This window comes from Pan paniscus, chromosome 20 (genome assembly GCF_029289425.2).
Source record: "Pan paniscus chromosome 20, NHGRI_mPanPan1-v2.0_pri, whole genome shotgun sequence".
NCBI lineage: Eukaryota > Metazoa > Chordata > Mammalia > Primates > Hominidae > Pan > Pan paniscus.
In genome coordinates, this window is record NC_073269.2 from 61,305,154 (window position 1) to 61,331,605 (window position 26,452).

Consider the following 26,452-nt stretch of genomic DNA (forward strand, 5'->3'; position numbering starts at 1 on the left):
TATATTTGTATATATATACAAAATAAAATACAAATATATTGTATATATATTTGTATATATATATACAAAATAAAATACAAATATATATAGAGAGAGAGAGAGAGAGAGAGAAGAGGGAGTTTCACTCTTGTTGCCCAGGCTGGAGTGCAATGGCGCGATCTCGGCTCACTGCAACCTCCGCCTCCCGGGTTCAAGCCATTCTTCTGCCTCAGCCTCCCGAGTAGCTGGGATTACAGGCATGCGCCAGGACGCCCGGCTAATTTTGTATTTTTTGTAGAGATGGGGTTTCTCCGTGTTGGTCAGGCTGGTCTCCAAGTCACGACCTCAGGTGATCTGCCCGCCTTGGTCTCTCAAAGTGTTGGGATTACAGGTGTGAACCACCGAGGCCGGCGATTTTATTTCATTTTATTTATTTATTTATTTATTTATTTATTTATTTTTTTAGAGACGGAGTCTTGCTCTGTCGCCCAGGCTGGAGTGCAGTGGCACGATCTTGGCTCACTCCAACCTCCGCCTCCCGGGTTCTAGCAATTTTCCTGCCTCAGCCTCCCGAGTAGCTGGGACTACAGGCATGTGCCATCACGCCTGGCTAATTTTGTATTTTTAGTAGAGACAGGGTTTCTCCGTGTTGGTCAGGCTGGTCTCAAACTCCCGACCTCAAGTGATCCGCCTGCCTTGGCCTCCCAAAATTCTGAGATTACAGGCGTGAGCCACCGTGCCCGGCTGTATTTATTTATTTATTTATTTATTTAAGACAGGGACTTGCTCTGTTGCCTAGGCTGGAGTACTCCAGCCTGAAACTCCTGGGCTCAATCGATCCTCCCACCTCTGCTTCCCAAGTAGCTAGAACTATAGCCACGTGCCAGCATACCTAGCTAACTTTACAAATTTTAAAAATAGAGAGGTTATCCAGGCTGGTCTCTAACCCTGGGCCCCAAGTGATCCTCCTGCCTCCCAAAGTGCTAGGATTACAGGCCTGAGCCACTATGACTAGCCTGTTTTTCTTTTCTTTCCTTTTATTTTTCTTTTCCGTTTTTTCTTTCTTTTTCTTTTTCTTTTCTTTTTTCTTTCTTTTTTTTTTTTTTTTTTGACAAGATCTCCTTCTGTGGAGCAGGCTGGAATACAGTGGCATAATCACAACTCACAGCAGCCTCTAAATCTCAGGCTCAAGCAATCCTCCCACCTCAGCCTCCCAGGTAGCAGGGTCTACAGATATGCATCATCATGTCCAGCTAATTTTTTTCTATTTTTTGTAGAGACAGGGTCTCATTATGTTGCCCAGGCTGGTCTGGAACTCCTGGGCTCAAGCAATCCTCCTGCCTTGGCCTCCCAATGTGCTGGGATTAAGGCACGAGCCATCGTGCTTGGCCTTGTTTTCTTTTTAAATTGGTGTAAAACACACACACTATTAAGTTGATTGGGAATGACATTTAGTACACTCACAATGCTGTGCAACCATCACCACTGTCTAATTCCAGAACTTTCTCATCACTCCAAAAGAAAACCCGTACCCCATTTATCTCCCCATTTCTCTCTCCTCTGTCCCTGGCAACCACGAATCTACTTTCTGTCTCTATGTATTTGTCAGTGCAGGAGATTTCTTTTGGATGGAATACTGCACTATGCAGCCTTCTGTGTCCGGCTTCCTTCACTTGGCATAATATTTTCAGGACTCATCTATGCTGAAGCATGAATCAATGCTTTCTTCTGTTTTTATGACCAAATAATATTCCACTGTTGTTCTCCCTAACCTTCGCAAGCTTCGTTCCTTCTTGTCATTCAAGTCACGGCCCAGACCGCACCTCCTCAGCAAGGCTGCCCCTGACCACCCTCCCTAAGTTATGTCAGCCTTTTTACGTTTTGGTCCCAGTGTGGACTGCCATTTGTAATGGTTTTATTCTTCTATCGCTCTGCTTTCTTGTTGAGACAGAGACCCAAGGACCCCATTGCCACCATCTAAATCAATCCCAGGATTTAGAGACAGGCTCTCTGTCTGTGTGATTCTGAGCATTTCACAGGAATTCTCTCTCTCTCTCTCTCTTTTTTTTTTTTTTAGATGGAGTTTTGCTCTTGTTGTCCAGGCTGGAGTGCAATGGCGCGATCTCGACTCACTGCAACCTCCACCTCCTGGGTTCAAGCGAGTCTCCTGCCTCAGCCTCCCTAGTAGCTGGGATTACAGGTGCTTGCCACGACACCCAGCTAATTTTTGTATTTTTAGTAGAGACAGGGTTTCAGCATGTTGGCCCGGCTGGTCTTGAATTCCTGACCATAGGTGATCCGCCCACCTCAGCCTCCCAAAGTGCTGGGATTACAGGCGTGAGCCACCACGCCCAGCCCCAAATTTTCTAAAGCACAGTTTGGACTCATTTGTCAACTGGGAATAATGATCATGTTTATTTCACGAGTTTGCTGTGAGGATTATTATTGGCAGTAATAGTAGTAACATAAAGGGCTGTCTTCATAAAGACATGCTCTACAGCCACACACACACACACACACACACACACACTCACACACATGAAAAGTTACTGAATTCCTTTGGAGAAAAATTAAAAATCTCATGGATATTATAATCTGTGTAGCTGTTCTATTTTCACTTTCCCGATTGGCTACCAGGAAGCTTAGGAGCAAGTTTGTTTGCTGCCTCCTTTTTTGGTACGTGGGGGTAATTTTTGCCTCATTCTCCACTTAATCTGCTGCTCAGAGAGTTCTCTGGCCAAATCTTATAGGTCTTTGTTCACCACCCAAAATTCTGTATGGGATGAGATAAGGTAGAAGCCAATGGAACTATCATCTTTGCTAGAAACAGAGTAGGAGGCAGCATTCGTTGAAAGAACAATGAGGTCAGATGCGGCGGCTCATGTCTACAGTCCCAGCTACTCACACAGGAGGATCGCAGGAGTTTGAAACCAGCCTGTGCAACATAGCAAGACCCCATCTCTAAAAAAGAAAAGAAAAGAAAAGAAAAAATTAGCTAGGCATGGTTGCATGTGCCTGTGGTCCCAGCTACTCAGGAGTCTGAGGCAGGAGGATCCCTTGAGCCCAGGAGGTTGAGGCTGCAGTGAGCTATGATTGCCCCACCGCACTCCAGCCAGGGTACACAGAGAAACCCTGTCAAAAAAAGAAGAAAGAAGAGGCTGAGGCAGAAGAATCGCTTGAACCCAGGAGGCAGGGGTTGCGGTGAGCCGAGATTGCACCATTGCACTCCATTCTGGGCAACAACAGCGAAACTCCGTCTCAAAATTAAAAAAAAAGAAGAAGAAAAGAAAAGAAATAGAAAAGAAAAGAAGAAGGGCTGGGCGTGGTGGTTTACGCCTGTAATCCTAGCACATTGGGAGGCCGAGGCGGGCGTATCACGAGGTCAGGAGATCGAGATCATCCTGGCTAACACGGTGAAATGCCGTCTCCACTAAAAATACAAAAAAATTAGCCGGGCGTGGTGGCGGGCGCCTGTAGTCCCAGCTGCTCGGGAGGCTGAGGCAGGAGAATGGCGTGAATCCGGGAGGAGGAACTTGCAGTGAGCCGAAATCGTGCCACTGCACTCCAGCCTGGGCGACAAAGTGAGACTCCATCTCAAAAAAACAAAAACAAAAACAAACAAAAAAAAAAAAGAGAGAAAAAGAAAGAAAAGGAAAGAGAGAAATAAAACAAAAAGGAAAAAAGAAAAGAAAAAAGAAAGAGGTGAAGTTGAAATCATTGGCTTTCCTTGCTGAACTCCAACCTCTCTCGCAGGCTCTGGAGATTGTATTCCCTGGCTCCGTGCCTCTCCTTTGTTTTGATGGCAGTAAGTCGCTTGGGGGGTCAGGTCTGTGTTTGGATATTCTGGGGCCCCAGCACTCAACAGAAGACCTCAGGGAATATGGAATGGAAGGAAGAAAAAAAGAGAGGGAGGGAGGGATGCAGAAATGGGTATGAAAATCGATGTGAGTCATGGGTGAGCAAGCGAGTGGATAAATTCATGGACAAGCAAGGGAATTCTCGCGGACTCCTCACAGCCAACGTGTGGCAGGAATTATTATTATCCCAACATTCTCCAGAGGAGGAAACCCAGGCTCAGAGTGGTGAGTGAGGAATGAACGGGTGAGAGTGTGAGGGAGTCCATGGGGTCAGGCCAGTCTCTCTCAGAGGCTTTCAGGACGAACAGCACTCACACCGCCCTGCGCGCGCCCATTCCTGGAAACGAGGTTTCCTCTTGGGCCCCAGCCCTTGCCCACCCCCATCAAGGAGCATGGGCCCAGGCCACCGGAGCTGCTGAATATTTATTTGGCCCCAGGAGCAGTGCAGGGATGGGCTGTGTTGGAAGAGAGAGGAGAGCAGACGAGGATGGCTGATTGTCAAAGCAGGGGGCAGGACCCGGGGGCAGGAGAAACCAGGCTGCCTTCCCTTCCCAGGGGTCCCTGGGGCATCTGGGTGTGGCTGCGGGGGTCGGGGGAGTGTGCTGGAAAGTTGTCGTGATTGGCATCGTTGGGGGTGAGAAGACAGGAATGGTTCAGATGGTTGGGGTGGAAGGTGGGGGGAGGGTAACGGTCAGAGGAAGCTTAAGGGTGGGGCTGGCTTGGCTTCGGCCGGTCTCGGGAGTCTGGGGTCAGGGGCTAGAGTCCAGGCTTGGCCGGGGGCTTGGGGTGGGAGTCAGGGCGCAGGCAGCAGCCTCACTCGGTCCGGGGGCCGCAGCGAGTGCCACTGGGCAATGGGCCGCCGTGGGTTGGCCAGCATGTCCGCCCAGTGCCGCAGGCCAGCCCCGCCGGCGGCCGCCCCCACGGCCACCCTCCCGATGGCCTCGTTCTTGCCCAGCTTGTCGTAGTCCAGCACGGTCAGCTCCACCTGCACCTTCTGGGGTGGGCGCGGGAGGAAGAGGAGAGAGGAGCGTGAGGGGAGGAGGCCCCGGAAGGGGCGGTGTCCGTTTTCACGGCTGAGGGTACCTCTCGCTGCCACCCGAGGGCTCGGGGCCCCGGAGCTCGGGACGGGGGAGTGGGTGGGAGACGAGAGGGACGGAGCCTGCGGTGAGGAGGAGGCTCTGGCGCCTTTCTTCCTGCGCAGCCAGGTTTCTAAGGAAATGAACCCTCAGGACTCGGTTGCGGAGCGGGTGTGTTCGGCGCCTCCTGGGGCAGCAGCCTCCTAAGAGCCGCAAAGCTGCAGAACTTTAACAGGGGCCGGGCTAGGGTAGGCGCCGTCCCTAAAGAAGTGAGGGGAGGTCTCTTTTTCTTAGAACCATGTTCCTGAGGAGGGTGGGGCATCCTGGTGCCACGTGGGGGGCGGGGCATCCTGGTCCCGTTTAGGGGTGGGGCATCCTGGTCCTGCTTGGGGGCGGGGCATCCTGGTCCCGTTTAGGGGTGGGGCATCCTGGTCCCGCTTGAGGGCGGGGCATCCTGGTCCTGCTTGGGGGCAGGGCAGTCTGGTCCCGCTTGGGGGTGGGTCATCCTGGTCCTGCTTAGGGGCAGACTATCCTGGTCCTGCTTGGGGGCGGGGCATCCTGGTCCTGCTTAGGGTGGGGAATCTGGTTCCGCTTAGGGGTGGAGCATCCCGGTCCCGCTTAGAGCAGATAGGATACCCACACCCAATTTTAAGGAGTCTCTTCCTGGAGTGGAAGAGGCTTCCTGGTCCTCATAGGAGGAAATAGACTGAGAGCATAACCTCAGACCCCCTCACCTGGTTTCTAGGGAGATGCTAAAAAGTCTCCCTCCGCCTAGCAATGGCGATTCCTAAAGGTCTGGGCTCTTGGAGAAGGGCAGGTTTGAGCTCACCTGGACTTGGTCACAGGGCACCTCGAAGCTGAAAGCTTCGTTGTAATAGGGGTTCAGAGTGTTCTTCTTGATGGTGGTTTTCTTCTTCCGCACCTTTTTGCCGCCCTGCAGCAGGTGGACCTTGACGTATGGATCTGGGGAGAGGAAGGAGGAGTCTTATAGCTCCCCACTGCTGAGTTCTTGGACCAACATAGAAACACTGCCTACACCCTTCGGGTCTCCTTAGCTCTATGCCAAAATCCATGCCTTCCATGGCAGCCTGGGCCTCCCTGTCCCCGAAGAAACCCTCGAGGCTCAGAAACTGTCAGAACGAGAACCCACCCCACGCCATCCCCACACACCCCATTCCCTTGCTTCCCACACACCTGACAGTCCTCCTACGTCCATCTTCTTCAGGTTTTTAGCCTCCAGGACGATGACGGTGAGCTTCCCGGCCGTGGGGACATAGCGGAGGGAGAAGCAGATGTCCCCAAGCTTCTCCTGCTGAAAGGAGAGAGGCCCATCACCAGAGCCCCGGCTCCAATCCATGCCCCCTCAGGGGTACAATCCACGCCGCCCTGAGGGTCTGGAAAGCCTATGATTTGATTGGCTCAGGATGTTGTGGGCGGGGCTGGGCCTGGGGGCGTGGCTCGGGGCGCGACCGCGCATGCTCACCTCCTCCCGCGGAGCCGCCTGCAGCTCCCGCCAGGCCTGCACTGGCCGCCCCAGGTCCACGGAGCTCATAGGGACCCGCACCTCCCCGATGGCGTCATTGCGAGAGAAGCGGTCGAAGTCGTACACCGCCATGACCAGCACCCTGCCCCCCAGCTCCACGTAGGGTACCTGGAGTGCACAGAGAATCCGCAGTAGAGAGCAGGAAGTCAGAGATAGGGTGAGGCACAGCACAACCAGAAGGAAGGCGTGGAGTGAGGCAGCGAGGGTCGAAGCGAACAGTTGGGGGAACTCAAATGGGAAAGTCCAGGGATCCATGCGGAAAAAAATCACGGGTCAGTGGAACCCAAATCGTACCGCCCAAGGACCAGGCTACAGCCCAGGAGTCAGTAGTGCCCAGGGTCCAGTGGAATAGCCCCAGAGCTGGTAGCTGCCACCTGAGCTGTGGCCGCCTCCAGGAAAAGCGGAAGGGGTCGGTCCCTAGTGTTCCAGGGACTGGGCACAGGCTATGGAACACGGGGCCTGAAGGCAGGAGCTCACCTTGAAGGCGAAGGTCTCCCCAAAGTGAGGGTTCAGCGTCTGCCGATGCACCTTGGTCTCGTACCGCCTCCGTTTGTCCGGCAGCAGGTAGACCCGCACATAGGGGTCCGAGGAGCCACCAAGATCCAAGGCTGCCAATCCCATTGCTTGCAGAATGCCCACCAGCAGCTGCAGGGCCCAGGCACAGTGGGGGAGGTGGGGAACACTAGTCTTAGCCTCCCTTCCATGGCTCCTTTCAGAAGGGGTTGGAACCCCCGGGATCCTCCCTCCAAAGCATCCCCTTCCTCCACACCCACCTGGCCACTCTGGAAGTCATAATCCAGGGAGTACTGCAGTCGTCCTAGCTCATGCTTGTCTGCCACCTGCTGCCCTGGCCCGGATGGTGCTGGCTCCAGCTCCTCTACTTCTGGCTGCACCTTAGGGAGCCAGGGGTAAGGGTGGGTGAAGTCTTCCCCTGATAGCAGTATCCATCAGGCTCAGAAGCCAAGGGAGGCTCACAGGTCCCTCGGGCTATACCTGAGCTCTCACAGGCTAAGCAGATTCAGTATTTGACTAGTGCTGTCTGCCACAGGCAGGAAATAGACGTGGTAACACAGATGCAGTATGTTTGTGAAGGTTTGATTAGTGGTGTCTGCTATGGGCAGGGACTAGACATGTGCTTGTCATGCTTAGATTAAAACAAGTGCTGATAGTGTCCCATTGCCCACAGGAATAATGCAGGTTTTATTTCACATGCTAATGGATGTACTGGGGTGCTAGTCCAAACTGCCATGTTTACTTGTGATCTTAGCACAGCAAAACATGGAGGAGAAATGGCATATTTACTGTGTACTTGCCATTCTAAAGTTGAATGAAAAAGCAGAAGGTGTCTCCTTAACCTAGGCCAGCAATTCTTAAAATTCAATGTGAACCTGAATTCCCCTGAATCCTGTGGCAAAATGTCTGAGGTCACCTCTTCAGGGAGTCTGACTTGATAGGTCAGGTGCTAGCGCCAGAATTTGCATTTCAACAAGTACCCAGTGTGATTCTGCTGCAGACGGTCTTTGAACATCACTGGTTTAAGGGACAGGGATGGGGCTGGACACCAGGACCCTAAATAGCATCCTTTACGGATGCTAATTGAACAGCTCCTTATTGAGAAGGAAGGAGGGGAAATACCAAGTTAGTGACCACAGACTTGAAGCTCAGAGAGGGACAGTGAATTCTCCAAGGTCACACAACCAGGAAATGGTCCTTCTTGGTTGGAAACCTAGGGCTGTCTGGCTCCCAGGCAACCACTGCACTCTGCACTGAGAGACTTAATTTTCAGACCCTGCAGTGACCACTTTCCATTCCAACGGCCTCATCCAATGCAAATGTCTTTTATCCTCTCCAGGCTGCTGCTGCACTGGCCTCGTCCCTGGATTCCTCGCTGCATATCTGTCCTACACAGGGTTCCAGAGGAGTCATCCTGACACCATCTGACCCTGTCCCTCTCATGCTCAAAACATATTTGTAGCTTTCATCAGCTTCATGACATGGATACTGCTGAGTTCTCCAGACACTTCACTCCAGAGTGCAGCTATTGTGAGAAATCACTCTTTGTTCCCCAAATAAGCCTCAGAATCTGGATATGGGGCCTGAATCTGGATATGGGGCCTCAACACATGCTCCAACTTGGACTAGAATGTCCTTCTCTCTGGTCTCAGTTAACTCTGTCCCTCAGGTCTCAGTGCAGAAGTCACCTCCACCACGAAGCCTCCTCTGTCTGACCCTCTGTTTTAAACTTTTTCTTACTGTAAATATGTCCCATTTTCTGAAAAAAATCAGCATATTTTAAAGTATTCTGGCACAAAGCTGGTTTTCAGCTTTCAGAGCCATTTATTTATTTATCTATTTATTGGAGACAGAGTCTCGCTCTGTCACCCAGGCTGGAGTGCAGTGGCACGATCACAGCTCACTGCAGCCTCCACCTCCCGGTTTCAGTGCCTCAGCCTCTCGAGTAGCTGGGATTATACCACGCCACCATGGCTGGCTTTTGTATTTTTAGTAGAGACAGGGTTTCATCATGTTGCCCAGGCTAGTCTTGAATTCATGACCTCAGGCAATCTGTCCACCTCAGCCTCCCAAGTGCTAGGATTACAGGCGTGAGCCACCGCACCCGGCCCAGAGCCAAATATTTATATGTTTCTGTAGGTTTCTATACAGTGGGATGCCTTTTCTGTGCTCCTATGAGACCCTGTAGTATGGCACATATTACCCTGTGTGGTGAGTGTCTGTGTCAGTGCCTGACTCTCCCACCAGACTGGGAAGTTCTTGGGAATAGCAACTACTTCTGTTCCATCTCCGGGTCCCCAGAGTCCAGTTGAGGGCTAGACACACAGGGAGGATGAGCCAGTAAGGTGGGTTCCTATAGGACGGAAGGGAGCAGGGACTGGGACCAGCTGGGCCATTGAGAGGAGCAGGGTGCGAGAAGGGGCCAGGTGGAGGGGCTGGGCTGGGCCACACCTTGTCTATGTAACTCTGGCCCAGCCCCTTCACTTCCTGAAGGTGGACCTGGGCTTGGGCCTGGCTCTTCTTGCCTGTCCGCCTCCGACAGCTCTTCCGGTAGAGACAGAAACAGCAGCTGAAGATGAGGAGGCCTGAGACCAGCACGATGGTGGCCAGGGCCCAGGGGGGCACTGCAGAGGGGTGGAGACAACACACATTGAGGCCTGGGCAGCACGCAGGCTGATTCAGTCCTGATTACACGTGGAAGCTGGAATGCTGGCCTCCTTTTCCCTCCAGCCATTTTCATTGCATTTCTTCCTGTGTTTTTCTTCCACCTAATGTGGCCTCTAGAGAGATTCGATGCCCCAACCCAGGCTGACACCATCTGGATTTGCTTGCTTGTTAGTTCTGCCTTTCCTTACCCGACCCCGACCCCCATTTCTGCTCAACTCCTGATGCTTTTACAAGAAGCCCTGCTCCTCATCGGGCCTGTTTCCTTATCTGTAAAAGAAGAGCTAGGTGGACCTTCCAATTCTAAGATCCCATTCCATGCAACACCCCTTGATCCGGTTTCGATTTTTTTTTTTTTGCAAATCTGTTCCTTCCTTTTACCCCATTTCGTTCGCATTCCAGTCCAGGATGACGACCCGGGATCCCAGCCGGATTTTCCAGCCCGCCTGCCCGAGTACACCCGTCCGAATCCCGCCCCTCGGAATCCTGGCCGGGCTTTCTCTCTGCTCGGCCCCCCACCCCCGGGTCTTGCTCACCTGGGCCGTGGCTGATGCGACTGGAGTCGGGAGGCGTGTCGGGCGATGGAGGCCCCGGGGTTGGGGGCTCCGGGAACATGGTGGCGGGGTCCTAGAGTCTTTTCTGCAGAGACACTCAAGCACCCTAGTCCCCCATTCCCACCCCAGACGTCCTTTGAGCCCCATGCACAACAAAGAACTCCAACTCCCATGAGGCCCTTGCGCGAACAGCCGCGTAGAAACCAGAGAGCCACCGCGAGTCATGCTGGGAGTTGTAGTATCAGCCTCCCCGCACTTGAGAGGGGGTGTCCAGGACCTAGTTCCATCCCAAAGGGATACCCTCTTCCTCCACGGCCCCACAGGCATCCCGCTGACTTCTGCCTCGTCCTCGCCCCTCCGCAGGGTCTGAACCGGAAGCGAGCGAAGGCAGGCGTGGGAACCAGCAGACCGCGTTGCCCAGAGCAACAGCCGGGCTCCTCTCAAGCGGGGTGAGAGCAAAGCTGGTTGCCCGGGCAACGGGTTGTTGCCAGGACAACGGGCGGGGCTGACGCACAGACGCGGAGTCCCGGCGGGGCAGGCTCGCTCCGGGGCCCACCGGTGCCTGGGAACCCCCCAATAGCCCGACTGGGATCCTGAGGTCCCGCGAGGTGGGGAGGGGGCAGCCTGTGGTCCGAGCGCTCACAGCCGACTGCTCCCTCCGCACCTGGTCCTGGGAGCTGAGACGCACGTTCCCTCTTCCCTCTCCCCAGTTTTGCTGGAGGGCGGGTCGGGGGCTGCCCGGTGCCTGTGCTGAGCCCCCTCATCCTTCTTGGCCTGTTGGTCTCTCCACGCATCCGTGCTGCTCTCGTGACCGCCTCGGTCTCCACGCTGTCTCTTGACCCCACATAGGCGTCTTCCCTGTGTCTGCCTCCCCAACCCGCCTGTCTCTCTTCCCTATCGCCTGGCCTCTGTCTCCAGGGTCTCTCCCTCTCCCCTCCGCCTGCGCCTCACTCCCCGCCCTTGGCTCTTTGTCTTCTCCATACCTGTCTCGCGTCCCCAGATCCCTGTCTCTCCGCTTCAGGCTGCTGCCCTCCCTCTGGTTGTCTCCCCAGTGCCCCAGCCCCCACTCCCACACCCCTTTCCTCTAGGGATGCGGATGCGGATGGGCTGAGGGCGGGGGTCCCAGCAGCTCCTACCTGCTCGGCGGCTGGACGGGACACTCCCGGGAGACGCCGAGGCGCCAGCCCCGCCCGGACCCCGCCCCCTGCACGTGGGCGGTGGCGCTGTCCCGGGTGCTGATCGCGGAGCTCTGCGGGGCGGGGGAGCCGCGGAGCGGAGCGGAGCAGGATCCCGTGCGCGCGTGTGTGCCCGTGTGCGTGTGCGCGCGTGTGTGGTGTGTATTGTGTGTGCCCGTATTTGGTCTCGGGTAGGCGGAAAGCCCTGCCCCGCCCCTCCTCCCGCCTCCACCCGGGAACCTCGATGACGCCCACAGATGTTTATCCTGGTGCTTTAGCATTTTCTGCCTTCTGGTCCAGTCGTTGGCCGTCCAGACCACTCCACTCCTCCCGCCCCAACACACACGACACACACCCTGTATAGCCCAAAGAACGGCATGCCAGGATACTCAGTCCTAGGACCTAGGAGACCCCAGACCCCCATTGGAGACCCAGACTCTGCAGGGTTCAGCATCAAAGTCCCCAGCTATCAGCCCCCAGACATCGCCCTCTAAGTTCCCCTAACACCAGTCCCAGGAGGCGGCCAGTGCGGTGGCTCATACCTGTAACCTCAGCACTTTGGGAGGCCGAAGCAGGAGGGATGCTTGAGCCCAGGAGCTAGAGACCAGCCTGGGCAACATGGCAAAATCCCGTCTCTACAAAAAGGAGCCAGGGTGATGGTGCGCACTTGTGATCGCAGCTACTCTAGAGGCTGAGGTGGGAAGATCACCTGGGCCCAGGAGGTCAAGGCTGCAGTGAGCCACTGCACTCCAGTCTGGGCAACAGAGCAAGACCATGTCTCAAAAACAAAAACAAAAACAGAACAAAACAACAACAACAACAACAAAGAAGAGTAAAAGAAAAGCTCAGAAGGCAAGTCTCCAAGCACCTAGCTCCAGCGAGCCCTGTCCATACTGCCCAGACCCTGGACACAGACGTCTGGACACTGCCTTCTCTGAGAGACTCAACCACCCAAACCTACATTTTTTCATGTGCAAATGTGTGGGTCCCTCTAGTCCCCTCCTGGACATTCGCCTCGATCCCTAGATACCAGGAACCCATCCCTACTCCCAATCCAATATTATTTCCAGACCCAGAAATCCATGGGACAACTGTCTCTGGGGAGAACAGTGATTTAATAAATTATGGGATAGAAGAAAAAATACATGTGGATGGTGGGGTGCAGAGAGACCTTGGGCACAGGGACTCCCTCCGACCCCAGATTATAGAAGACTGATTTGGTTTCTGAAGTAAAATCAAGGCAGGATCCTTCCTGCCTTTGGTCCTCAAGTAGCCAGAACTCCAGACCCAAATTTCTTCCTGCCTCAGAATCCAGGCCCCAGCCTGTTTCTTTCTGGATCCTGGAAAGACCCAGGGAACCCAAGCTACCATCCCTCTCCTCCTTCAGGGAACCAGGAATCCAGATCCCCAGCTCCCATAGGACTCATCTGAAGCCCACCAGACCACTCTCTCCTGGGGAAACCAGAGTTTGGGATCCCAGCCCCCTCCTCCCACAGCACCCAGGAGTCTGGGAGCCCAGCCCTCTGCTCTTCCAGGAATCTGGGCTCAAGTGGGTGCCCAGAGCTTGAGGATGCCTGGGCTGCCGACCCAGCCCCCTCGTCACTTAGACCTCCAACTTGTGGGCCTGGATGGCGGCCACGTTCTCGTAGATGAGGTTTTCGACATCCTCATACGGGACTTCCTTCTTGGCTGGGGCCTGGGCTGACTGTTGGAGGAACCGCAGGATGCACTGATGCAGGAATACGTACTGAGCCTGGGAAGCAGGCACGGGAGTGAGAGGCGTCCCCCCAAGTCTGGGCTGCGTGGAGCCCCAGGGTCCCTCGTCCCACTGCCTCCCGTCCTGTGTTGCTGAGGGGCTGCCTCACCTCAGTCTGCACCATCAACGGCCGACTCTCTCTCATCTTCCTTACAAAGCTGAAGGGCCCAAGGAGACCCTCGGACTGCAGCTGCCGGAGCAGGACGTCCAGGGCAATGAGGGTTCCTGTGCGGCCCACGCCAGCACTAGACAGAACAAGGGAAGGGTCAGACCAAGGGGCAGGAGTGTGAGGCTCCGGGGTCATGGCTGATTGGAGGGATCTGTGTTTGAATGATGACAATAACTATGCCTGCTCACACCTGTAATCCCAGCACTTTGGGAGGCTGAGGCCGGTGGATCACCCAAGGTCAGGAGTTCCAGACCAGCCTGGCCAACCTGGTGAAACCGTCTCTTCTAAAAATGCAAAAATTAGCCGGGTGTGGTGGCACATGCCTGTAATCTCAGCTACTTGGGAGGCTGAGGCGAAGAATCGCTTGAACCCAGGAGGTGGAGGTTGCAGTGAGCCAAGATCACACCACTGCACTCCAGCCTGGGCGACAAGAGCAAAACTCCCATCTCAAAAACAACGACAACAACAACAACAACAAAACTATGCCTGGAGTTCCTTCCATCTGTTAGGCTCTGTTCTAAGTGCCTGATGGGCCTTCTTCACTCCTCCCAAACCTAAGAAGTCGGATGTACTAGCACATCCATTGTACAAATGGGGAAATGGAGGCTGAGTGAGGTGAAGTCCCATTCCCCAGGCCACTCAGCTAATAAGTGGCAGAGCCGGGGTTCAAATACAGGAAGAGGAACTCTACAGCCAATCATTTAGTAATTCCTTTAAACACAAAAATTAGTCTTTTGTTTTGTTTGAGACAGGGTCTCTCTCTGTCACGCAGGCTGAAGTGCAGTGGCATGATCTCGGCTCACTGCACCCTTGACCTCCTGGGCTCAAGTGATCCTCCTGTCTCAGCCTCCTGAGTAGCTTGGATCACAGGCATGCACCACTGCATCTGACTAACTTATTAACTTTTTAATAGAGACAGGATCTTGCCATGTTGCCCAGGCTGGTCTCAAACTCCTGGACTCAAGTGACCCTCCCACCTCAGCCCCCCAAAGTGCAGGGATTACAGGCATGAGCTACTGTGCCCAGTGAAAAACTTAGCTATTTTAGGCTGGGCACAGTGGCTCACGCCTATAATCCCAGCACTTTGGGAGGCTGAGGTGGGTGGATCACGAGGTCAGGAGATTGAGACCATCCTGGCCAATATGGTGAAACCCCGTCTCTACTAAAGTACCAAAAAAAAAAAAAAATTACCCGGGTGTGGTGGCGGGCGCCTGTAGTCCCAACTACTCGAGAGGCTGAGGCAAGGGAATCACTTGAACCCGGGAGGCAGAGATTGCAGTGAGCCGAGATCACATCACTGCACTCCCAGCCTGGGCGACAGAGCAAGATTCCATCCCCCCAAAAAATAAATAAATAAATAAATTAGCTATTTTAAGCTGGGTGCAGTGGCTCACGCCTGTAATCCCAGCACTTTGGGAGGCTGAAGCAGGCGGATCACCGGAGGTCAGGCATTGGAGACCAGCCTGGCCAACATGGAGAAACCTCATCTCTACTAAAAATACCAAAATTAGCCAGGCGGGGTGGCAGGCACCTGTATTCCCAGCTACTCAAGAGGCTGAGGCAGGAGAATTGCTTGAACCTGGGAGGTGGAGGTTGCAGTGAGCAGAGATCGCACCGTTGCACTCCAGCCTGGGTGACACAGCGAGACTCTGTCTCCACACAAAAAAATAGCTATTTGAACGTGAGCAATTTGTCACACTCACAACGCTGTGCAGCCCCCACCTCTATCTACTTGCAAAACACTTTCATCACCCCTAAAGCAGACACCACGCCCATTAGGCCGTCTCTCCCCATTGCCTGTCACCCTCCAGGACCTGGAAGCTACTAATCTCTTCAGTGTCTCTGTTGCTTTGGCTGATCTAGATATGCTTCTGGATATGCACACGAATGCAATGATGTGATGACATCCACCCAGCTCTAAAATGGGGAGGACATTGCTGGGCGCGGTGGCTCACGCCTGTAATCCCAGCACTTTGGGAGGCCGAGGTGGTCGGATCACCTGACGTTGGGAGTTCGAGACCAGCCTGGCCGACATGGTGAAACTCCATGTCTACTAAAAATACAAAATTAGCCGGGCGTGGTGGCACATGCCTGTAATCCCAGCTACTCGGGAGGCTGAGGCAGGAGAATTGCTTGAACCCAGGAGGCAGAGGTTGCAGTGAGCCGAGATCATGCCACTGCACTCCAGCCTGGGCAACAAGAGCGAAACTCTGCCTCCAAAATAAACAAACAAATAAATAAATAAAATAAAATAAAATAAAATGGGGAGGACACCCTTTTGCCATGAGGAGCAGTAGGACTGTGTAAATGTTCACTGTGACCGAAACCAGAGCCCCAGTCTCAGGGGCTGTTACTCTTCCTCATCTCCCTAATAGTTACCGTTAGGTGAATCTGACCTACGGGACTTCAGCATAAATATCAGGAAAGGGTCAGGTGCAGTGGCTCACGCCTGTCATCTCAGCACTTTGGGAGGCAGAGGCAGACGGATCACGAGGTCAGGAGTTCGAGACCAGCCTGGCCAACATGGTGAAACCCCATCTCTACTAAAAATACAAAAATTAGCTGGGTGTGGTGGTGAGCGTCTGTAATCCCAGCTACTCGGGAGGCTGAGACAGGAGAATCGCTTGAACCCGGGAGGCAGAGTTTGCAGTAAGCTGAGATTGCGCCATTGCACTCCAGCCTGAGGGACAGGGAGAGACTCCATCTCAAATAAAATAAAATAAAATAAAATAAAATAAATAAATATCAGGGAAGCAGTTGATGGGGGGAGGCCCTGCACTCCAGCACAGGGAAGTGTCTCCAGTGTTTCTCAGAATCTGTGGCCACATCCCCGTCCTGTGGCTTCATCCTTTCTCCCTTCTCTTCTGCATTCAACCTTCTCTGCCTTTACCTTTTCATCTTTCTTTTTTTCCTTTTTTTTTTTAATCGAGACAGAGTCACCCAGGCTGGAGTGCAGTGGTGCGACCTCAGCTCACTGCAACCTCTGCCTCCCAGGTTCAAGTGATTCTCCTGCCTCAGCCTCCTGAGTAGCTGGGATTACAGGTGCCCGCCACGACACCCGGCTAATTTTTGTATGTTTAGTAGAGACAAGGTTTGTATGTTGGCCAAGCTGTTCTCAAACTCCTGAACTCAAGTGATCCACCCGCCTTGGCCTCCCAAAGTGCTAGGATTTACAGGCATGAGCCACCGCTCCTGGCCTGCCTTTTCATCTTTCGTTCCCATCTTTTCATCCTTATCCCTTTTCTTTTCTTAATCTGCTTCACGCCCCCCTTTATCTTCCACATCCACCTCCTCCTTCTCTCCCTCTTCCACCTCCCCTGTACGTTCCCAGGGTCCCGTCTAACACAACTGTCTGAGCCCCAAGGGAGCGGTTCTCTCAAGGGAGAGGGTCCTGGGCTGGTCCCCACCTGCAGTGCACAATGGGTGGGCCTCCCTCCATGGTCTGATCCAGCCACTGCCGAAGCATCCTCCAGAAAGCCAGCAAGGTGTCTGGGGAGGAGGGAACGCCGTGATCCGGCCAGGCCTGGTAGTGGAATTGGCGCACAGACAGTGTCTTCTGCTCCTCCACCTGGAAGGAGGGAGCACTCACAGGCTCTGGAGATGAATGTAGGGAGGACCTGGCTTCTAGCACCAGGAGCGGGTTCCCTGGGGCACACTGCAGCTCCTCAGAGGAGTGGGTGGAAGGTTGGAGTTGGTGGAGGGTCCTGGATGCATGGCATATGTCACAGGGGAAGGCTGAGGGCCAGGACGGGGCTGGACACACGCACCTGGAGGAGCTGCAGTTCCCGCACCGTCCAGTTCTCCATCACTTCCTCACCTACCAGGGTTACCCGCAGGTGCCCATGGGTGCAGGGCTGCGAGTCCAGAGGCCAGTAATGCTCACACTTCACCTGGGGGAGGAGGAGGGGTCAGAGAACACAACTCCTCTTACCCAGGTCTGTGGGGTCTGCTTTAGGCCCCAAATGTGAACCAGCAGATGGGCTGGGGGGAGAGTGGGGAACAGGTCTACACTGAAGACGCCTGGGGTTACCCTGGAGGAATCTGTAAGGTCTGGGTGTGGGGTCTACATTGGATCAGTGTTTGGGGCGGGGTCCTGCACCCAGTCAGCACCCAGGACTCAGATCTCTCACCCGGCCGGCCTCCATGCAGTTGGTCAGCATGACCAGGGTGTGGCTCTGCTGTTCCCACACCAGGCGCCAGAAGTCACCCACCGTCTGTGGCAGGGGACCCTGGGTTGCAATGAACTCCTGGGGGCTCCAGAGACCCTGGTTGAGGAAGGCAGGCGGGTCAGGGGGGCCTTTCGATGACCCCCGCCAGCTCTTATCTCTCCAGGCCTGCTGGGCACCCTTTCAATCCCAACCACGACCTTACGGGCATGAAGCTGGCATTGATGTAGTCAGAGCCTGGCTCCTCATGGATGGGCTTCAGGGGCACCCGGGACCAGTCATCTAGGAGAAGAGGCCAGCATTAGCCAGGCAGAGAGACCCAGAGAGGCACAGAGACAAGACCACAGGCAGAGAGACCCAGAGAGGCACAGAGACAAGACCACAGGCAGAGAGACCCAGAGAGGCACAGAGACAAGACCACAGGCAGAGAGACCCAGAGAGGCACAGAGACGAGACCAAGACCCATGGACAAAAGTCATGCCGAGACGCAGGCAGACCCCGGGAGCCACACAGGGACTGAGAGGGGCGGAGGGACCTCAGCTGCAGGGAGCAGGCCAGGAGGACTCTCAAAGGGACCCACAGCCGGGTGCAGTGACTCACACCTGTAATCCCAGCACTTTGGGAGGCTGAGGTGGGTGGGTCACCTGAGGTCAGGAATTTGAGACCAGCCTGGCCAACATGGTGAAACCCGGTCACCATTAAAAATACAAAAATTAGCCAGGCATGGTGGCGGGCGCCTGTAGTCCCAGCTACTAGGGAGGCTGAGGCGGGAGGATTGCTTGAACCCGAGAGGTGGAGGTTGCAGTGAGCGGAGGTGGTGCCACTTCACTCCAGCCTGGGTGACAGAGCGAGACTCTGTCTCGAAGAAAAAGAAAGGTGGGGGGCCGGGCGCAGTGGCTCACGCCTGTAATCCCAGCACTCTGGGAGGCTGAGGCAGGCAGATCACAAGGTCAGGAGATCGAGACCATCCTGGCTAACACGGTGAAACCCTGTCTCTACCAAAAATACAAAAAATTAGCCGGGCGAGGTGGCGGGCACCTGTAGTCCCAGCTACTCGGGAGGCTGAGGCAGGAGAATGGCGTGATCCCGGGAGGCGGAGCTTGCAGTGAGCTGAGATCGCGCCACTGCACTCCAGCCTGGGAGACAGAGCGAGACTCAGTCTCAAAAAAAAAAAAAAAAGAAAAAGAAAAAGAAAAAAAAAGGAAGAAAAAAAAAAGGAGACCCACAGTAGGGGGCAGGACTTGTTTCTCAAAGCGGGTAGGAGAAGGGGACTGGGGTGGGGTGCCGACTAAATCAGGGCTGGGACAAAAGCAGCGGGAACCCGAGACTCACAGGGCAGCACATTTCTGTAGCGGTTCTTGGCGTTGTTCTCTGAAGCCGAAGCCACCATCTGAGACTGGCTGTGGCCCACCAGGGAGAGTTGCTGGGGATGCAGGGAGAGGGGGTACCTGGTGTTGGATTTTCTCTACTTTCCCTCGAGGGTACCCCCCGAGCTCCCCTTGTCTTCTTCGGCATCACCCCTTGTTTATCCCTTGCACCCTGAGATTCTATGGCACCCACAAAAACAGAATATATGTGTGTGCCACCTGCCCTGTGGGGCACTGGGGAGGATTTAGGGAACCATGGGACTTCTTCAGGCAGGCAAGAAAGCAGGTGTCAGGGGAGAAAGGACTCACTGGGTGGGGGCAGAGAGAGTTACTTTAGGACTGACCCACCATTATTTTAAGATTTCAGTGAGTGGAAAGATAACATGGCTGGGAATCTCTGCACAATCCAATGACATATGTGATGCTACTTTTGCTTAATCCCGAAAGCCGTGAGGTCTTGCCAGGGGGTGGGGGTGGGGGTGTGGGCCACCGGAGGGAGACTGAGCTCAGCCCCTCTGTCCTCTCCCCACCTGGTACTCGTCTGCAAAACCACAGTTGCTGTCCCTCTCATTCTTCCTGACGTGGTCAGCGAAGTCTTCAGCCGGGATGTCCCCTGGGGAGCTACAGGTTTTGGGGGAGCAGGGAGAAAAGACCATAACCTCTTTTAATCTTGCACTTTTGAGGGCTGGGCATGGTGGCTCACGCCTGTAATCCCAGCACTTTGGGAGGCCAAGGCGGGTGGATCACCTGAGGTCAGGAGTTCGAGACCAGCCTGGCCAACATGGTGAAACCCCATCTCTACTAGAACTACAAAAATTAGCTGGGTGTGGTGTTGCACACCTGTAGTCCCAACTACTCGGGAGGCTGAGGCAGGAGAATCTCTTGAACCCGTGAGGCAGAGGTTGTAGCGAACCGAGATCGCACTACTGCACTCCAGCCTGGGTGAAAGGGCGAGACTCCGTCTCAAAAAATAAAAAAATAAAATAAAAAATAATAAACATATTCAGACAGCCTTACACTTCCACTTCTCATGCAGACCAGTTTTTTTCTCCTTCCTGTCATCCTATCACCATGGCCTGGAGTCTATATCCACTACTCCAGGGAACACCTTTCTCCAAAATCGTCGTGGCCTCCCTATCCGTAATTGCAAAGGCCACGTTTCAGCCCCCACCGGCCTGACTGCTCAGCAGCATTTAGCACCACCGCCTGTGCCTGCCTTTTCTCCTGGATCTGCACTGTTTCGGAACACCCGGCCCTGGCTTGGCCCCCACCTACCCAGCTGCTGCTTGTGCATTTCCTGGGCAGGCCCCTCCTCCTCTGTCCATCTTAAAAGGTAACTGTTCCCCAGTGTCCAACCCCAAGCCACTTTTCTTGCTGGACACACACTTCTTACAGGGTTTGGCCCATTCCTGTAGTTTCATTTTCTTTCTTTTTCTTTTTCGAGAAAGAGTCTCACCCTGTCGCCCAGGTTGGAGTGCAGTGGTGTGATCTCAGCTCACTGCAACCTCAGCCTCTGGAGCTCAAGTGATTCTCCTGCCTCCGCCTCCTGAGTAGCTGGGATTACAGGTGCCAGCCACCATGCCCGGCTAATTTTTGTATTTTTAGTAGAAACGGGGTTTTGCCATGTTGATCAGGCTGGTCTTGAACTCCTGACCTCAAGTGATCCTCCCGCCTCGGCCTCCCAAAGTGCTGGGATTACAGGCGTGAGCCACCACGCCTGGCCTCTTGTCTGGATTATTACAAATCTCTTCCACATGTTAGACTTCTTCCTAAACATGTTAGACTGTGTCACTAGCCTATTCAAAATCTTCCAAGAATTCTCAGCTCACAATAAATCCAAAGTCCTAACTTTCAACTACAGGCCTGTGCCTGCTGTGGCCCCACTGACGTCTCTCTGACCTCACTTCCCACCGCCCTCCCCTTCCTCAGTCTGCTCAGTTGGAGACGCACGATGTTCTCTGAACCTCACGTGTGCTGCTGCCTCAGGCCCTCCACGCGCCCATCCCTGTCCTCGGAGCGCCTTTCCCAGATGCGTGCTCGGCTCCTCTCCCACTTGCGTAGGCCTGTACTCAGATGACTTCCTCTTAGTCATCTTGTTAGCAAAGCTTTCCTTGAATATCCTGCCGAAAATATTCCTGCTGGGTGCAGCGGCTCACGCCTGTGATGCAAACACTTTGGGAGGCCGAGGTGGAAGGGCTGCTTGAGGCCAGGAGTTCAAGACCAGCCTGGGCAACCTGGTAAGACCACCCCCCCGACCCCCATCTCTGCAAAAAATTAAAAAATTAGCCAGGCATTGTGGTGCGTGCCTGTGGTCCCAGCTACTGGGGAGGCTGAGATGGGAGGGTCACTTGAGCCCAGGAAGTCGAGGCTGCAGTGAGCTATGATTGCACCACTGCACTCCAGCCTGGGCCACAGAGTGAGACCCTGTCTTGACAAATTAATAAATAAAATAAAATAAAATAATTCATCTGATTTTCTAATTTCTTCTAATTTTCACATTAGAAGAATATCAAAATAGGCCAGGGGCTGTGGCTCACGCCTGTAATCCCAGCACTTTGGGAGGCCAAGGCAGGTGGATCACAAGGTCAGGAGTTCGAGACCAGCCTGGCCAACATAGTGAAACCCTGTCTTTACTAAAAAATACAAAAATTAGCCGGGTGTGGTGGTGCATGCCTGTAGTCCCAGCTACTTGGGAGGCTGAGGCAGCAGAATTGCTTGAACCCGGGAGGCGGAGGTTGCCGTGAGCCGAGATCATGCCACCGCACTTCAGCCTGGGTGACAGAGCAAGACTCCACCTCAAAAAAAAAAAGAATATCAAAATATTCCTCTACCCTTCCTATCCCCTCCTTTTGCCTTGTCTCCAAGTTTATTTATATATTTTATATATTATAAATTTATATATTATATATTATATAATTTATAATTTATATATTATATTATATATAATGTATATTTTATATTGTATAATATATAATATATATTATATATAACATATAATATATTATATATTATAAATTTATATATTTATATATTATATATGTTATAAATTATATATATATATATATATTTTTTTTTTTAGATAGAGTCTCACTCTGTTGCCCAGGCTGGAGTGCAATGGTGCAATCTCAGCTCACTGCAACCACTGCTCCCGGGTTCAAGTGATTCTCCTGCCCCAGCCACCTGAGTAGCTGGGATTACAGGCGTGAGCCACCATGCCTGGCCCTGTCTGAAAGTTTATATCATATTTTTTATGATCTTTTTTTATTATTATTATTTTTTTGAGACGGAGTCTCGATCTGTCGCCCAGGCTGCAGTGCAGTGGCATGATCTCAACTCAATGCAAGCTCTACCTCCCAGGTTCACGCCATTCTCCTGCCTCAGCCTCCCAAGTAGCTGGGACTATAGGTGCCCGCCACCACGCCTGGCTAATTTTTTGTATTTTTTAGTGGAGACAGGGTTTCACCACGTTAGCCAGGATGGTCTTGATCTCCTGACCTTGTGGTCCACCTGCCTCAGCCTCCCAAAGTGCTGGGATTACAGGCATGAGCCACCGCACCCAGCAATCTTGTTTATTGATATCTCCTGTACTAGAATATAAGCCCCTGGCGGGCAAGAATCTTGGTTTCATTTGCTGTTTGTTTGGCACCTGGAACAGTGCCTGATACATGCTGGTGCTCAGCTGATATCTGCTGAATGAATGAATGTCCGGGAGTTGAGACCAGAACTGAATTCGCTGGCCCAGGCTGCTTGGGGAGTGAGTCGCGATGGAAGGGCCGTGGTCCCTGTCGCAGAGGCATGGGCCCCTTCTGAGACCTTTGTGGGTAAATGCATTGATCCACCCTCTGACCAAGCTGGCGCCAGCAAACGCCCCTTGATTTGACCAGATTCTTTCCGATGCGCCCCCCAGACCTTCTGCTCACCTGAAGACCAGATTCCTGAGTTCTGGTTTCTGCTGCTTCTTATTATTCCTGGGAAAAGGACGTTAGGATGAGAGGCTCAGGGGGTGAGGCTGCAACCAGCGGTCCTCCTTCTTCTCCAGCCCCCACCCTCCAGGCGGTCAGCCCTGTGCTGAGTCTCACCTCCTCTTCAGGAAGAAAATCAGCAGGCCCACGAGGATGAGAAACAGGAGGATGCCCACAAAGGCTCCGGCAATGACCCCTGTGGGGAGGAGGCATCGGGAACCCTCAGAGCGCAGGTCTGAGCTGCTCATCTGTCTCCAACCCTGCCCAGCCTTTCCTCTTCCCCAGGAGCCTGGTCCAAAGACAGCTGACCCCCGAACATCACGGGTGCGAATTGCGTCGGTCCAGTTATACTTACGCGCTTACCCATGGATTTTCCTCCACCCCTGAGACAGCAAGACCAGCCCCTGTCCTTCCTCCTCCTCCTCTGCCTACTCAACGCGAAGACTACAAGGAGGAAGACCTTTATGACCATCTACTTAATAAATAGCGAGTACATTTTCTCTTCCTTAGGATATTCTTAATAACATTTTTTTCTTTAGCTACTTGATTATAAGAATACAGTATATAGTACGGCCAGGTGCGGTGGCTTACGCCTGTAATCCCAGCACTTTGGGAGGCGGAGATGGGCGCATCACGAGGTCAGGAGATCGAGACCATCCTGGTTAACACGGTGAAACCCCATCTCCACTAAAAATACAAAAAATTAGCAGGGCATGGTGGTGGGCACCTGTAGTCCCAGCTACTCGGGAGGCTGAGGCAGGAGAATGGCATGAACCCGGGAGGTGGAGCTTGCAGTGAGCCCAGATCACGCCACTGCACTCCAGCCTGGGTGACAGAGCAAGACTCTGTCTCAAAAACAAACAAACAAACAAACAAAAAGAATACAGTATGTAGTACATATTACAGATGAAATGTATGTTGTTTATGTTATTGGTAAGGCTTCCAATCAAGAGTAGGCTATTAGTAGTTAAGTTTTGGGGGAGTCAAAAGTTATGTGCAGATTTTTTTTTTCTTTTTCTTTTTCTTTTTCTGAGACAGAGTCTCGCTCTGTCGCCCAAGCTGGAGTGCAGTGGTGCGACCTCGGCTCACTGCAACCTCCGCCTCCCGGGTTCACGCCATTCTCCTGCCTCAGCCTCCCGAGTAGCTGGGACTACAGGCGCCCGCCGCCATGCCTGGCTAATTTTTTGTATTTTTAGTAGAGTCGGGGTTTCACCGTGTTAGCCAGGGTGGTCCTGATCTCCTGACCTCCTGATGCACCTGCCTCGGCCTCCCAAAGTGCTGGGATTACAGGCGTGAGCCACCATGCCCGGCTGTTATATGCAGATTTTCTACTGTGTAGGGGACAATTGTTCAAGGGTCAACTATCCATCATTGTCACAGGTGACCTGGTTGCTGAAGAGTGACTCCTGGCCAGGCATGGTGGCTCACCCCTGTAATCCCAACACTTTGGGAGGCTGAGGTGGGTGGATCACTTGAGCCCAGGAGTTTGAGACCAGCCTGGGCAACATAACAAAACCCAGTCTCTACTAAAAAAACAAAAGTTAGCTGGGTATGGTGGTGCACACCTGTCATCCCAACTACTCAGGAGGCTGAGCATAAGAGTCACTTGAACCCGGGAGGTGGAGGCTGCAGTGAGCTGAGATTGCACGACTGCACTCCAGACTGGGCGATAGAGTGAGACTCTGTCTCAAAAAAAAAAAAAGAAAAAGAAAGCAAAACAAACAAAAAGAACCCCAACAAAATAGCTGGGCATGGTAGTACATGCCTGTAGTCCCAGCTACTCAGGGGACTGAGGCAGGAGGATCACTTGAGCCTGGGAGGTGAAGGCTGCAGTGGGCCATGATCGTATCACTGCACTCCAGCCTGGGCAACAGAGTGAGACCCTGTCTCAAAAAAGAACAAAACGAAACAAAACAAAAAAGTGATTCTTGCCTTCCTTAGCTTAGACTAGTGGTTCTCAACAAGGGTGATTTTGCTCCCAAAGAGACACCGGGCAATGTCTGGAGATGCTTTTGGTTGTCACAGCTTGGAAGTGGGAGTGCTGCTGGCACATAGAGGGTGGGAAGCAGAGGTTCAGCTCAATATCCTACAATGCGCAGGACGGCCCCCCCACAACAAAGAAGGATCTAGCCGGAAACGTCTGTAGTGCCGAGGCGGAGGAAACACTTTGCTGGTTGTGAAATCGTCCCTGGCATGGACGGCTTCCGTTCTCCCCAGATTGAGGCTTCATCTTCTCAGAGGTCCTGCTGGCTGGGGAAGGACTCCCCAGCAGCGGAGCCTACCGAGATCTGGTGGTGTCTTTTTTTTTTTTTCTTGGTTTGTTTTTTGAGACGGAATTTTGCTCTTGTTGCCCAGGCCGGAGTGCAATGGTGCAATCCCGGCTCACCGCAACCTCCTCCTCCTGGGTTCTAGTGATTCTCTTGCCTCAGCCTCCTGAGTAGTTGGGATGACAGACACGCGCCACCACGCCCAGCTAATTTTTTGTATTTTTAGTAGAGACAGGGTTTCTCCATGTTCGTCAGGCTGGTCTTGAACTCCCAACCGCAGGTGATCTGCCCGCCTCGGCCTCCAAAAGTGCTGGGATTACAGCCGTGAGCCACGGCGCCCGGCTGATCTGGTGGTGTCTATGGGTGCTCTCAGGCTCTGATGGCACAGTCCTCCCAAGATCTGTCATTAGATGTCTCATCTTAGGGTAGGCTCAAGCCTATGGCCCATCTTCATCAGCCTTGAAGGCCCCCAAGCTGCAGCTTCTCAGCAATCCTGGGAAGAGTGTGTTTGTTGACAGGGAACTGAAGGGTCTTACAACCTGTACGGGAGACTTGGCCTCACAGAATGGACTTGGCCTCACAGAATTGGACTAGAGGACCTGTTCTCTCAGGGATCCTTGTTACTAAGGGAGAGAACTTTCTAAGCAATGGGGTCTGGCAAAGCCCAGTTCAAACAGCATCCACTGGTCACCACATCAACCCCCAGTCTCTCTCCAGATTGGAGACCCAATCTCATAAGAAACCCTATTCCTAGGAAGTGATTGATGGGGCAAAGTGAAGCTTATGGCCATGGTCTTGGTACATGGCCAGGTCTTTCCAAAGCTTAAGCTCCAAAGTTCTTCAAGTACCCCATTGATTACTGCAAGATGATACAACCACATTAGGAAAAAAAAACCCGGGGTGGGGGGTAGTTAAATGTATAGTTCCCATGTGATCCCTCAGTTCCACTACTGGATATAGACCCAAGAGAAATAAAAACATACGTCCACACAAAACCTATCCACAAACGTTCCTAGCGGCATTACCCATAATGGTCAAAAGTGGAACTACTCAACTGATCCATCAACTGGATCAATGAATGGATAAAAATGAATGGGTAGGCCAGGTGCGGTGGCTCACACCTGTAATCCCAACACTTTGGGAGGAGGAGCCAGGAGGATTACTTCAGGTCAGGAGTTCGAGACCAGTCTGTCCAACATGGCAAAACCCCATCTCTACTAAAAAAATTAAAAAAATTAGCTGGGCATGGTGGCTCACGCCTGTAATCCCTGCACTTTGGGAGGCCGAGGCGGGTGGATCACCTGAGGTCAGGAGTTCGAGACCAGCCTGGCCAACATGGCAAAACCCCATCTCTATTAAAAGTATAAAAGTTAGTTGGGCGTGGTAGGAGGCGCCTATAATCCC

At 53.1% G+C, this 26,452-nt stretch overlaps 2 protein-coding genes and 2 long non-coding RNA genes across 9 annotated transcripts in view; 2 read left to right on the forward strand and 2 right to left on the reverse strand.

The window, feature by feature from the left end:
* The first annotated feature begins 108 nt into the window (after positions 1 to 108).
* LOC134729576 (uncharacterized) lies at positions 109 to 12,503 on the forward strand. The gene is made up of 2 exons (XR_010110795.1): positions 109 to 4,061; positions 8,308 to 12,503. It is a non-coding gene; the product is annotated as an uncharacterized LOC134729576 (long non-coding RNA).
* Positions 4,241 to 11,461, reverse strand: SYT5 (synaptotagmin 5). Of its 4 annotated transcripts, none has more exons than XM_008959158.4 (9): positions 11,323 to 11,461; positions 10,169 to 10,292; positions 9,420 to 9,592; positions 7,229 to 7,348; positions 6,933 to 7,100; positions 6,396 to 6,563; positions 6,107 to 6,221; positions 5,742 to 5,875; positions 4,241 to 4,830 (listed from the first exon to the last, which is right to left on the reverse strand). In XM_008959158.4, the coding sequence occupies exons 2-9, from the start codon at positions 10,245 to 10,247 to the stop codon at positions 4,630 to 4,632; spliced, it is 1,158 nt and encodes a 385-aa protein (XP_008957406.1). In that variant the 5' UTR covers positions 10,248 to 10,292; positions 11,323 to 11,461; the 3' UTR covers positions 4,241 to 4,629. The 4 variants fall into 4 exon arrangements, with proteins under 4 accessions (XP_008957406.1, XP_003807163.1, XP_008957405.1 ...); XM_003807115.3 differs by having other exon boundaries at positions 6,107 to 6,224; XM_008959157.6 differs by lacking the exon at positions 11,323 to 11,461 and adding an exon at positions 11,170 to 11,297 and having other exon boundaries at positions 6,107 to 6,224.
* PTPRH (protein tyrosine phosphatase receptor type H) overlaps positions 12,442 to 26,452 on the reverse strand; it is a 27,892-nt gene continuing 13,881 nt past the window's right edge. Inside the window, exons 10-19 of one of the 2 annotated variants that reach the window (XM_034944345.3) lie at positions 22,899 to 22,977; positions 22,740 to 22,787; positions 19,350 to 19,440; positions 18,785 to 18,875; positions 17,658 to 17,734; positions 17,417 to 17,551; positions 17,054 to 17,176; positions 16,694 to 16,854; positions 13,227 to 13,362; positions 12,442 to 13,114 (exon numbers count right to left, since the gene is read on the reverse strand). In XM_034944345.3, coding sequence (XP_034800236.3) covers positions 12,965 to 13,114; positions 13,227 to 13,362; positions 16,694 to 16,854; positions 17,054 to 17,176; positions 17,417 to 17,551; positions 17,658 to 17,734; positions 18,785 to 18,875; positions 19,350 to 19,440; positions 22,740 to 22,787; positions 22,899 to 22,977 — 1,091 coding nt within the window. In that variant the 3' untranslated portion in view covers positions 12,442 to 12,964. The remainder of the gene's footprint in view (positions 13,115 to 13,226; positions 13,363 to 16,693; positions 16,855 to 17,053; positions 17,177 to 17,416; positions 17,552 to 17,657; positions 17,735 to 18,784; positions 18,876 to 19,349; positions 19,441 to 22,739; positions 22,788 to 22,898; positions 22,978 to 26,452) is intronic. The other variant, XM_057300520.2, reaches the window with a different exon arrangement.
* On the forward strand, positions 20,773 to 23,628 carry LOC134729575 (uncharacterized). Of its 2 annotated transcripts, none has more exons than XR_010110794.1 (2): positions 20,773 to 21,056; positions 22,727 to 23,628. It is a non-coding gene; the product is annotated as an uncharacterized LOC134729575 (long non-coding RNA). The 2 variants fall into 2 exon arrangements; XR_010110793.1 differs by having other exon boundaries at positions 20,779 to 21,056; positions 22,859 to 23,628.

Bases quoted from the DNA above. Each gene is read 5' to 3' on its own strand.
- SYT5 (XM_003807115.3), bottom strand. From the start codon at position 10,247: ATGTTCCCGGAGCCCCCAACCCCGGGGCCTCCATCGCCCGACACGCCT. The intron at 9,593-10,168 runs GTGAGCAAGACC...ACCCCTCTGCAG, and splicing joins TCGCATCAGCCACGGCCCAG to TGCCCCCCTGGGCCCTGGCC. The intron at 6,564-6,932 runs GTGAGCTCCTGC...TGTGCACTCCAG, and splicing joins GGGAGACCTTCGCCTTCAAG to GTACCCTACGTGGAGCTGGG.